This window comes from Agelaius tricolor, unplaced genomic scaffold (genome assembly GCF_023055355.1).
Source record: "Agelaius tricolor isolate 1412-34295 unplaced genomic scaffold, bAgeTri1.0.p SCAF_15, whole genome shotgun sequence".
NCBI lineage: Eukaryota > Metazoa > Chordata > Aves > Passeriformes > Icteridae > Agelaius > Agelaius tricolor.
In genome coordinates, this window is record NW_027269275.1 from 15382531 (window position 1) to 15394520 (window position 11990).

The 11990-nt window shown below is 57.4% G+C and overlaps 2 protein-coding genes across 7 annotated transcripts in view; one reads left to right on the forward strand and one right to left on the reverse strand.

Moving 5' to 3' along the window:
* POLR2C (RNA polymerase II subunit C) overlaps positions 1-4667 on the forward strand; it is a 66367-nt gene extending 61700 nt beyond the window's left edge. For both annotated transcript variants that reach the window (XM_071440689.1, XM_071440688.1), the window contains 4 exons: positions 10-61; positions 850-1018; positions 3436-3510; positions 4157-4667. In XM_071440689.1, coding sequence (XP_071296790.1) covers positions 10-61; positions 850-1018; positions 3436-3510; positions 4157-4301 — 441 coding nt within the window. In that variant the 3' untranslated portion in view covers positions 4302-4667. The remainder of the gene's footprint in view (positions 1-9; positions 62-849; positions 1019-3435; positions 3511-4156) is intronic.
* A 1253-nt stretch (positions 4668-5920) lies between these two features.
* Positions 5921-11277, reverse strand: DOK4 (docking protein 4). Of its 5 annotated transcripts, none has more exons than XM_071440680.1 (9): positions 11185-11277; positions 9952-10159; positions 8976-9083; positions 8667-8781; positions 8451-8570; positions 8165-8354; positions 7723-7861; positions 7512-7635; positions 5921-7418 (listed from the first exon to the last, which is right to left on the reverse strand). In XM_071440680.1, exons 2-9 carry the CDS (start codon positions 10015-10017, stop codon positions 7294-7296), a joined length of 987 nt encoding a protein of 328 aa, XP_071296781.1. In that variant the 5' UTR covers positions 10018-10159; positions 11185-11277; the 3' UTR covers positions 5921-7293. The 5 variants fall into 5 exon arrangements, with proteins under 5 accessions (XP_071296781.1, XP_071296782.1, XP_071296783.1 ...); XM_071440681.1 differs by having other exon boundaries at positions 11066-11258; XM_071440682.1 differs by having other exon boundaries at positions 11130-11255.
* Between the last annotated feature and the right edge of the window lie 713 nt (positions 11278-11990).

The window sequence follows — 11990 nt, forward strand, 5'->3', positions numbered from 1 at the left end:
CTGCTGCAGGTGACATCTCGGAGCAGAGACAACGACCCCAATGACTATGTGGAGCAGGATGGTGAGTGGTGGGTCACTGGCAATAAGAACTGTAGCAGGAAATTCCCTTTTCCCTCAGGTTCTTTGAACTCATTCTTTCTTTACTAGCTGTGCAACTGTAAGGCAGCTGTAAATATCACACTTCTGAGCAGCTGGTGTCGCTGCACGAGTGGGGTAGCATTTTGTCTTGCTGCCACTCAGATTGTCCCAGAACTGGAGAGGGTGCTTCTGTCCCTCCTTGTGAGAGCTCAGAGACAGCAAGGAGATGAAATGCTGTGCTGTTGGCTGTTCCTTGGGGGCCTGTGCAGCTCCTTTTTACTTCACTCTTCTGGGGACGCAGCTGAGCCCCACTGTCACACTTCTCCTGAGAAGCTGAGAGGCCTCAGGAACAAAATGCAAACAATGATTATCTGCTGCTGTGGAATGCAACAGGTAGACCTGTGATTGGTCTCATGTGGTTGTTTCTAATTAATGGCCAATCACAGCCCAGCTGGCTCAGACTCTCTGTCTGACATACAAGCCTTTGTTATCATTCTTTCTTTTTCTATTCTTAGCTAGCCTTCTGATGAAATCCTTTCTTCTATTCTTTTAGTATAGTTTTAATATAATATATATCATAAAATAATAAATCAAGCCTTCTGAAACATGGAGTCAGATCCTCGTCTCTTCCCTTATCCTAAGACCCCTGTAAACACCGTCACACCCCACTAAGAATCCAAGCTAAACCTGGACACTGATGACATCTTCCACCAGAGATCTGCCTTTGCAGAGTGTGCTCACACGCCGCTGTCTCCCCTGTGTGCTTTGCAGACATCCTGATCGTGAAGCTGCGCAAGGGGCAGGAGCTGCGGCTGCGGGCCTATGCCAAGAAGGGCTTTGGCAAGGAGCACGCCAAGTGGAACCCCACGGCCGGCGTGGCCTTCGAGTACGACCCCGACAACGCGCTCAGGCACACCGTGTACCCCAAACCAGAGGAGTGGTACGTCCTGCTGTCTGTCTGCAGCAACTGGGAAGGGTTTTCCAGCAGGCCACAACTTACATTTCAGCCCTGTAATTTGGCTCATGGCGAGCGTGCCTGCCACATCCCCTCGCACAAGCTCTGCTCCTGGGGTTGGGTAGCAAGGCCAGTCACTTGTTAGCAGCTGCACACAAGGTGGACTGGTTTGTGGTCATCTTTTGTCCTCCCTCACATACCATCACTGCTGGTTTGCCTCACTTTCATGCCCTTTTTCATCACTTCTTGCTGATTTTTTTTCTTCCCTGTGCAAGTGTTTTGTAGGTCAGAGTAAGGTCTGAGGAAGGAGCAGATCCATGTGAGATGAAAGAAGTTGCTATGAGAGCAAAGAGTGGAAGGTTGGGTTTCAAGACTGATTTTTCAGCCTGGCTTGAGGAAGCCCAGTATGGCTGTGATTTAGCCCATACCTCTCCTCACTCCTGGAGCCTGAGCTCTTGCAGTGTTTCCCTCTCTGGCCCTTTCCTCTCCTCTGAAATACCATTCTGCACAAGTTGCACACAGCTTCTCATCCAAAAGTGATGATTTTACTTTTGGAAAGCTGCTGCCTTCCTTTGGCCTGGGTGAGGACTTTATCCAGCATTACTTTTCATGAATGCTGCTCACCTGAGCTGCTCCTGGCTCTGTATCCCAGTGATCACCTAGCAGACCTCCTGTCACTGAGCACTCTGGAGCCAGCCAGGTGCTTTAGGCAGGGCAGGCTGAGAGCAGGGACTGGGCCGGGTGGTGGATGTTCTGATATAAACATTGATAAGTGGCAGGCTCACAAACCTGGTGTGGCATACAACAGACAGGGCACCACGAAACAATTTTTGAGAAGTGCTAGGCAAAAAATATGTAAAAGTTGGAAAAATCCCAAAAGAGGATTGATACTGGAGCTGCCAGTTCTTGACGCTATGTCTGTCTTTTCAAGTTCATCTGACTCCCTGTGAAGACAATACAGAGCCAAAGCCTTCTGCTGTCCAAGGCTAGCTATGATTTTTGGTTTAGTTTTTCATGCTAGTTGCTTTTTGAGGCTGTTGGCAGATCATTGGCATGCAGCTGGGTTCTCCAAACAGCTGTCAGGGTCATGGAAACCTCTGTGCTGTTTTGGTCATGAGTGGTTCTGCAAGTGACAAGAAATCCCACCTTCATTAACACTTCATCTCTCTCAGTACAGGTTTGTACAGGCAGAGGGTTTGTTTGAGAAATAGAGTTTTGTTTCAGGCAGCTGATTACAGGGTGCTGGGATCAGTGTTCCTGGACATTGCTGGGGCAGAAGAAGGCCAGCAGGAGACCTTGGTGGGTACAGGATTTTCTGTGCTGGCTTCTCAGACAGCTCAAGGCTTTGGGTTTTCTTACATGGATTAAGTGGTTCCACACAGTCTCTCTGGTGTGGTGCTCTATAAACCAAGGGATGCAGCAGGTAGAGAGATGTGTTTGCCTAACTGATGCACAGGAATTGCAGTGATTTTGGTAGAGGAGTGGAGGTGCAGGACCTCAGGATGGAGCTCACTGATGCAGGTGGTGTCTGTTGTACAGGAGATATTTTTCCTGCTGGCTCCAAGCCAACTGTGCCTCACAGACTTGAGTGCTGGAGTACTCCTGTGCTTTCCTGGCCCAGTGGGAAGCAGAAAGAAAAGATAACTCAAGGTCCATTACTCCATAAAAGCATCCAGGCTCTATAAACACAGTCTCTTCAGGAATCAACATCCCTTCACTGTAAGCACCTGCCAGATTGTACCAGTGTAGGTGGATGGAGCCACCAGTACAGGGCTTGCTGAGTTTGGGCAGAGCAGGGCTGATCCCCTTCTTCCATTGCTGCTGGATGACTCTGGGGCATTAATGAGGAGCCAGAAAACACAATGTGTGACTGAGCTTTTTTCTCTGACTTGATGTTTGATGACCACCCTGTTGTGTTCTGCATGTGAGCCCAGTGCTCACTCACTGGGGCCAGACTGAGTGCCTGGGCTCTGTGGGGCCAGCCTGGAGCAGGGCTCTGTGTAACCTCTCCTGCTCTGTCTGTGTGTGGGGCCAGGCTGGAGAAGGCTCTGTGTAACCTGTCCTGCTCTGTCTGTGTGTGGGGCCAGGCTGGAGCAGGGCTCTGTGTAACCTGTCCTGCTCTGTCTGTGTGTGGGGCCAGGCTGGAGCAGGGCTCTGTGTAACCTGTCCTGCTCTGTCTGTGTGTGGGGCCAGGCTGGAGCAGGGCTCTGTGTAACCTGTCCTGCTCTGTCTGTGTGTGGGGCCAGGCTGGAGCAGGGCTCTGTGTAACCTGTCCTGCTCTGTCTGTGTGTGGGGCCAGGCTGGAGCAGGCTCTGTGTAACCTCTCCTGCTCTGTGTGTGGGGCCAGGCTGGAGCAGGCTCTGTGTAACCTCTGTGTAACCTCTCCTGCTCTTTGATTCCAGGCCCAAGAGTGAGTACTCGGAGATTGACGATGAGGATGCTCAGGCTCCCTACGACCCCAACGGGAAGCCAGAGAGGTGGGAGCTGAAGGCATTGCTGCAGCTGGGAGAGGGGGTGACTGGCTGGGAGCATCTCATGGGCTTTCATTAATAAAGAGTGTCTACACTGTGCTGAAATTGCCAGCCCAGGGAGCTGACATTCCCTGAAAAGCAGGGCAGGAGTTGGTGTTAAGTGGTGATATACCTGGATGTGGCAGGTTTTCCCCTCTGGGAGATCCTAGACAGTTCTCCTGAGTTCATGTTGCCAGGGAGGGCGGTGCACACTCACTGAGGTGTGAGGCCTGCAGGGGAAACACCCTGGCTTAAGGTGTTCATTCACCTGTGTGTGTCTCATGCTCTGATTGCTGGTGTTATTTGCACTGCAAAAGTGCCTCGGCCAGCCTTAGTCCCTGGCTTGTGGCTGCTGGCTCACAGGTCACAGTGCTGAACAGAAATCAATCTCAGAAGTGCTCTTGCAGCCTGTGAAGTTGTGAGTGTTGGTGTGAGGGTTCTAGAGGGGCAGCACTGGCTGTTGCTTGCTTGGGAGGTGAATGGTGATGATGATGGTTGGGATTGCAGGCAGATCTCCCTGCTGTGGGTGTGGATGGGCTGGAATGATGTGCAGTCTGGGTTTGCACCTCCTTGCAGAGGTGGTGGTGACTTAACCCCTGCCTTGTAACCTCAGGTTTTATTACAACGTGGAGTCCTGTGGCTCCCTGCGCCCCGAGACCATTGTCCTGTCTGCCCTGTCTGGCCTCAAGAAGAAACTGAGTGACCTCCAGACACAGCTGAGCCACGAGATCCAGAGTGATGTCCTCACTATCAACTGAGGTGGCCCTGGCAAGAGAGTGCTGTGAGCTGTGAGTGATGTCTGGCTGAGATCTGGGGAGAGGCTTTTACCTCCCCATCATCTCCTTCTGCCTTTCCTGGCCCAGCAGTTGGTTGGTGACACCTCTTCCCTGGCCCTCCTTCCTAGGGAAAGCCATTGTGATGGTTAGGGTAGAAGAGGAAGGGAATCAGTCAGTGAGCATCTTAGCCAGGACAGGCTTTATCTCCAAACGATCCTGGATTTTGGTTCTGGTGTTGGATTTTGGCTATGTGGTGTTTGGGATGGGGAAGTGTGTACCTTTGTTACACAACCCTACCTTATTTACATGTCCACTCTTTACTGTGCTGAATAAAGCCTTACCCCCAAATTTTTCTGTTATCCCTGAAAGCTCATTCAAAGCTGCTGGAGGAGATGTCACATCATTTACTTCTCTCCAATAGACATTAACTTAATGAGATCTGCTTTGGAGGGAGCATTGCTTGCTGATGCTGATTGCTGCTTGTGACATTATCTCCTGAGGAGAGCAGCACCCTCCTGCAGGCAGCCTGTGGTTCATTGATCCAGGGCTGTGTGTAAAGCACATGTTTGAGGCTGGGGTGGGCGAGAGCTGCAGAAGGCAGCACTGCAGGGGAGCCCAGCTGGGCCAGGCAGGCAGAGCTGTACTTACAGAATCCTCTGGAACAGACTCCACCCCTGTGCTGTAGAACCCTTTTCTGAGGAGCTGGGTGGCACATGGGCTGTCAGTAATGGCCCCTGGCTGATACCTTTCTTTGTGCCCACAGCCCCCAGTGTGTGTTGGGCTGGAGTTTGGTGCAGGTCCCATGCCCTGACCCCACTGGCAGTGGCTGAAAGCAATGGCCTTTGTCACCCCTCCTCTTCCCCTTCATCACTGCCCACCATGACTTGGGATGAGCTTCTTGGTGACACTTTCTGGAGAGACCTGCAGCTGGGAGGGCGGGGAAGGCCTGTGTGGCCCCATGCTCATCCTGGTATGGATGGGGATGGTTCAAGGGGTGGTACTAGGGTCCCACTGAGCTGGGGAGAGCAGCCCATGCCAGCATTGCCTTCCCCTTCCAGGAAAAAGCTGCTGCAGCCAGGCTGCTGCTTCCATTTCCTTGCCATGGCAGAGCTGGCTGCAGCATGGCTCCCCGTGTCCCCATCCCTGCAGGGATCACTCTGCTGGCTGGCATGGCTGTCTTACCTTGAGGCCAGTGCAGTCATGGCATGGATAGCTTACCTGGCACAGCTCTGGGAGAGCTGGGAGATGGTGTGTCTTGAAACTCCTTCACCTGGGGACTTGGAGCCACCACTGGCCTGGCACATCCCCAGAGCCACGGGCAGCTGGAGGTGAGGGTGACGGGGGTGCTGGCATCCTGTCCCACTCAGGGTTGTTTGATGGAGAGTGGCAACTCCCTTTACCCTTCTTCCTATTCCAGTGGTTTTAGGGCTTCACTTGAAATGTCTTGGCCATAGCTGGAGGCAGAACAAAGCCCTGAGCCAAGCATGCTGCCAGGAACCTCAGGAAATCTCCCCCATCAGCATTTTTCTCTCTGGCAGGCACAACTCCCACTCGCGCTTCCCGAGCGCGCTTGGATGGAACAGACAAACAGGAAGGGTGGATGTGGATAAGGGTTGTTTATTCATTGAGCAACTCCTTAAAAAACAGAAAACCCAAACGTTTTTGGTAACAAATGTTAAATCTTTTCCAGATGAGGTGTGTAGCCAGGAAAAGAGGGCAAGTTCCACCTCTCACCCCAGGGAGGACACGCTGCTGGGCAGTGCTAGGGTCCAGAGCCCCTCTGTGCACAGCCATGCTGCAAGGAGCAACCTTTCTCTGTCCCCATGTCCCCTCTGCCACAAGCTACACCACCCTGAAACACAGTATTTACAGACCACAGATTCCCACATCACAACACTCCCTGTGCCCAACACATGGACCTGGAGCTTTAAAGGGCAGAAATAAAAACCACCAAGCATCCAACCCAGACAGAAAGAAGACTCCAAAGAAACACCAAGGTTTGCACGGCAATAAAAAGATAGCCCTTCTAAAGGAGGTCAATAAATAGGAGAACTAGAAAAAATCAATTGCTTTTTAAGTTCAGCACATAAAGCCCAGTTCCACCCCCAGTGGGTAAGGAGGAAGTGAGGGCTGTGGGAATGCACAGAGGAATGTGGCTCTCTCCCCATCAGCATGGGTTTCTCTGCCCTGGGGCTTCTCATATCCACAAAGCTGCCCCTTGAGAGACAGATGCTACTGGCCAAAACCAGTCCCATGGTTGCCCACCAGCAGATAAACCAGGGGCATGGCAGGGGGACACAGCTGTGGGAGGAGTGAGGGGTGTTGGGGTGGGAGAAGCCAGGGAGCTTGGCTCTGCCTGGCCGCTCACCCCAGCCAACCCCGCTGGAAGGAAAACCAGTTTCTCCTGAGACATATCAATTCTACAGCGAGCATTTAAATAGCTTGAAGAAGTGCAAAAATCAGCTCAGGGAAGGCAGGGTGTCCTCAGAAGCACCCTGCTCTTCATGGAGGGGTGGGACCCTGCACCGTCAGCCTGACACAGCTGCATCCTCCGACGCTGTTCCATGGCCATGGCAGAGTGATGCTCCAGCCTTCCTGCCATGCAGAAAACTCCAAATTTCTTGACTCTCCCCCGCCCCACCTCTCTTCACCTCCCAGTTGGATCCCCAAGAGTCAAAAACCTCTGGGCATCTGCCCAAGGGCTCTTCAGCAGCCACCACATTTGCATTCATGTGAGAAGGAAATATCTCTTACAATACGGGTATTCAATATATATTTGAAGTCAGTTGAGGCTGAGCCAGCCATCGCCTCCACTAACGCCAGCCCAGGGCGTGAGCCAGTGCCTGCTTCCCAAGGCCTTGGCACCGAGCTGCCCCAGCTCGGGCTCCTGGGATTCTGAGGGGTCACTGCCTGCATCCTCGCCACCCCTTGGAGAAGAAAAAGGGGACCCCTGCCACAGTCCCCCCACACCAGCTCATGGGGACGATGTGGGCTCCCTGTCTTCAGGCTTGTCGCTTTTGGAGGACTTTGGCTTCAGCAAGATGAACCTGTTGAGGAGGTCGGTGTCCGAGCTGGCCTGGGCGCCTGCATATGCCTCCCCTGGGGACAAAACAGAGGCTGGGCTCACCTGATGGGGAAAGCTCTGGGGGCTGGAGGAGCAGCATCTCCTCAGTGTGGGGTGGGGACACTCACCAGCATAGCTGGAGGACTCAGCCATGTTCTGGGAGCCGGTGATGTGGTGCCAGTAGGCGCTGCGGGGCAGCATGGTCGTGGGCGTGCAGGGGTAGGAGAAGTGCTCAGTGCCCTTGTTCAGCAGCTGCAGTGGATGGGGGGGAGGAGGGTGATACAGGGTCCCCAGAATCTCCCCCAGCCCTGCCCCCCCTCAGCATGGGCTGGAGCTCACCCTGACGTTCTTCTCCATCTCCAGCAGGACCCTCTTGTGCTGCTCAGCAATGGCCAATGTGGCGCTGTGCACACGCTGGTAGATCTGCTCACCCTCCTGCGTCTGGAAGGTGTAGAGACCTTCTCCTGCATCACACATCCTGTGGGGACAGGGCACAGGATGTCACCAAGGTCTTCAAGCCAAGGCATGATGAACAAAACCCACCCAGATGACAGCTGGGGCAGCTTCCCATACTGTTAGAGCTGTGCCTAGGTCCCCTTCACGGCGCTGATCTGGGACCAGAACCAGCTCCAAGCCCTGCCTGCCATGGGCACACTGTACAGCCATGGGCATCGCCCCAGCCTCAAGCCTGCCCTGTGGTCAGGTTCTGAGGTCAGTGCCACTGCCCAGCTGGAGGAGGGCACAGAGCTGTGATCCTGTCCTGGCGAGGGTGACATCTCACCGTCCAGCCTCGAAGGTGAAGCGGGTGGCGTCGCGGCCGTAGCGGCGCAGGGAGCAGAGGGGCCAGGAGAGCAGCTTCACCCGGGGGTTGTGCGTGTCCCAGAGGTAGATGTTTTCGTGGGTGATCTGCAGCTTGCACTCGCCATAGACGTCCAGGTTGGGGCAGGGGAGGAGGAACACGTTGAACCGGTCTGGAAAGGGAAAAAAAAAAAAAAAAAGAAAATAAAATAATCAGCGGGGGGTGCAGCAAGGCGGAGCCCCGGGCGAGCACTCCCCGCCGCGCTCACCCGTCTGCTCGCACTGCACACCGGGCGCCAGCAGGTCGGGCTCCCCCAGGCTGATGTCGTTCAGGCGGGCGCCCAGGCACTCCACCGACAGCGTCTTGTACCACTCCTCCGCCTCCAGCTCTGCAAGGCACCACGGCAGCCCCTGGGCGACCCTGGCCACGCCGGGCTGCCCCACCCAGCACCCTCGGCCCGGCTCCCCTGGGCGCTGCCCCGTACCTGAGTCGCAGGTGAAGGTCCGGGCGGAGTCGTCGGTAAAAACGATGGCCACCGCCTGTCTCTTGGTCTCCTTGGGCAGCCGCGTGATGCACTTGACGTTGCTGATCTCGGTGACCTGCAGAGGAGCTGGGGGGTCACCCAGGGCTGCTCCCAGCCCCTGTTCCCTGATGCACGCAGACCCTGACACCTGCAGCACCCAGACCCAGCTGCATCCCCCTCCGGAGCGAGTTCAGGCAAGGAAGGAGCTGCTGTGGTCGGGTCCCCGAGCAGCGGGCAGCACCCCAGCACCCCTCCTGCGCACCCCCTCACCTTGGGGCACCCCCGCAGGCACGCTGACTTCTCATCCGGGTACTTCTCCAGGCGCTGGGGCCCTTTGCTGGAGGATTTGCGGAAGACCAGCCAGCAGCGCCGGTAGATCTGCCGGACAGAGAGCGCGGCGGCTGCTCGGTGCCACAGGGGCTCCCTGTCCCCACCACAGCCCCCTGTCCCCATCCCCAGGCCCCGTGCCTGGTTCTGCTGACCCTGCTGGCCTGGGGACAGGAGGGGATGCTGGGGATAGGGCTGTGCCGGGGCTGCCATCATCTGCCCCCACCCCCCGCCAGTGCTGATTACAGAGCTTAATTAATGAACACGGACAAAGCTCCCAAGGGGACCGCTGTTCTGGCATTTCCCCGTCCCCTCTCCTACATCCCCTGCCTCTGAGGGTGGTGGGGCCACCGTCCCCAGGCATGTCCCCCTCCCTGGATCCCGCTCCCTCTTTGTTCTCCCTAATTAGCATGAAATTACCCAGCATGCTCGTTGCTGCGGCTCCCAACCATGGAGATGGGATCAAACCCCCTGACCCCCCACCTGTGGGTGCTGCACTCCCACACCACCCCAATTTGCACCCAGCAGCTCCAACCCCTCCCGGTGCGCGGCATCCCCGATGCCAAACTGTGTGTGCAGGGAAACTGAGGCACGGGGGGAAGGGAGGGCTCGCAGACATTCCCCAAACCCCGGGTGACCTGGGACAGGTGAACGGGTGTTGCTCGGTGCAGGATTCGGCCGGTGCAGATGCTGGATCCCTGGGGCTGCTGGATGATTTGGGTACCAACAAGTGGCCCGTCCCTGCCATCCCCCACTCCTCTGCCACCACAGCCCCAAAAGGCTGCTGATTCAACCCCAGAACAGGGGCACAGGAAGCCACAAGAGGGACCTGTCCATCTCACCTCAGTGGGAAACCAGCACCCCAAAACCATGGGTGTTCCCCCCCCACATCTCCCCATTCCCCAAGATCCCCACTCACCCCCAGCTTCTTGCTCTTCATCCTCACATAGCCCTGCTTGATGATGTCGTTAAAATTCGTCGCCATGGCGATGGCTCGATAGGGTAGGGGATATTTTGGGAGGGGGGGGCTGCCTTCACCTTCGCCCCCCCCTCTCCATCCTCTTCCTCCCTACCCCTCCTGTCTCACCACCGGCCCAGCTTGGTGCTAGCAGTGTCCCCCATGCTGGCTGGAAAAGAGAAATGACAGATCGACGGGTGACATCTTCCTCGTCCTCCTCCCCCTCCTCCTTGTCGTCCTCCTCCTCCTCCTCCTTCCCCTCCTCCTCCTCCTCTTCCTCCTCCCTTCTCTGCCTGAACCATCCGAGTGGAACAGTCCGGTGATATTAACCCCTGCCAGCACGGCGGAGCCAGGGTGGCACAGACAGGCGGTCAGTCCCCTGCCGCCAGCTCCAACATGTGTCCGAGGGACACCCGCACCACACCTCGCCCGCAGGTCTCCATCACCTCTCGCACTCCCCTCCTTCCTCCCAGGCTGCTCGCTCGGGCAGGAACACGGCCCCGGCCCCTGGGCACGGCTGGGTTCGGTGGGAGCGGCCAGGCCGGCTCTGCTCTGGGCTGTTTCGCCCGGCACCGGGGGCCGGAGGGACCCCGGCTTCCAACCTCGCCCCCCGGTGTCACCCAGCCCCTGTCCAGCCCTCCCGTGAGCTCGGCCTCGCTCAGCCCGGTCCCTGCTGCTCCCCCAGCCCCCACCGGCGGGACCAGGTGGGGACCAGGTTCCTTTGCCAGGTGGAGCAGTCCCAGGTGGAGGCAGCAACCCAGGAAACAGAGCAGGGCCATCCCCGGGGATGCTCCTCCATGCCAGCGACACCCGGGTCCCCAGAGCCCAGCAGGGGGATCGGGCTGGGACAGCGCCTTGGGGACCGCCCGCTGTCCGAGAGTGGCAGCGCTCCTGTGGGGGAACATCCCCCGTTCCCCCATTCCCCCGTTCCCCATCGCCATCACCACCCACGCACACCAACACCCCCAGGGAACCCAGAGCTGCTGGGGGGCACCTCCCGGCCCCTGCCCCGGACCTGTCACCCCCACACCCGGCGCCCCCCGGCCCCCATCTCCCATCACACCCGGTCTCCCACCGGGACGTCCCTCCGGGCGTTGTCACCTCCCGGCCGTTTGCCCCCGACGCTTGTCAGCCCAAACCTCGCTCCAGCCCCGTCCGGTGTCACCCGCTCCCCCGCCGGTCCCGCCGCCTTACCGGGCTCCCGGTGCGAGCGGACCCGGCGGAGCCTCCGCGTCCTGCGAGCCCCGGAGCCGCTCGGCCCCGCCCGGCCCCGCCCCGGTCCCCGCCCCGCCCCGGTCCCCTCCCTCCACCCCCGGGCTGCCCAACCAGAGCCACAACCGGCCGCCCTGGAAAGAAAATTCCATCATTCGGCTTTGGAGGGAACACCCCGCAGCGACTGACGGGCGGCAGCAGCAGCAGCCTCTGGTCCGTCCCTCGGCTCAGGTGTCACCGCATCCCCGCTCCGCGCCCCCAAACTGCCCCCAGGCACCCCCACCCCCGCGGCCTCACTTGCTGGGCAGTAAAAATATGAATAATCGCTGCAAATAAAAGGGCATTAAAAAAACCCCATGAGCAGCAAAGAGCTGCGCTTTTAGCCAATCAATTAAAAGGCAGAGCGAGGGGATTAGCTCACCGAAATATTAATTTTTAATAAGGTTGTGTCTGAGCGCCTCCAAAGCCCCCAAGGCCCTGTGCTGGGGGGCTGGGTTGAAGGGGCTGTGCTGGGGTGAGCAGCACCCTCAGGTGAGCACCTCTGCACCCCTGGGTCAGCACCTGGGCACCTCCCCAGGGTGAGCAGCCCTGGCTGAGCCCCTTTCACTGCACAGGCCCAGGGACAGGCTTTACCCCACACTGGGCTGCAATCCAGGCATGGGGACAGGGATGCCAGTGGGTGACATCCAGGCCCGTGTGTGGCTGGTGAAGAAATGCTGATTATCCCTGATGTGTCCCCCACCCACCCTCGCTTCTGTGTGGGGACAGACCAGCACCTCACACCACCA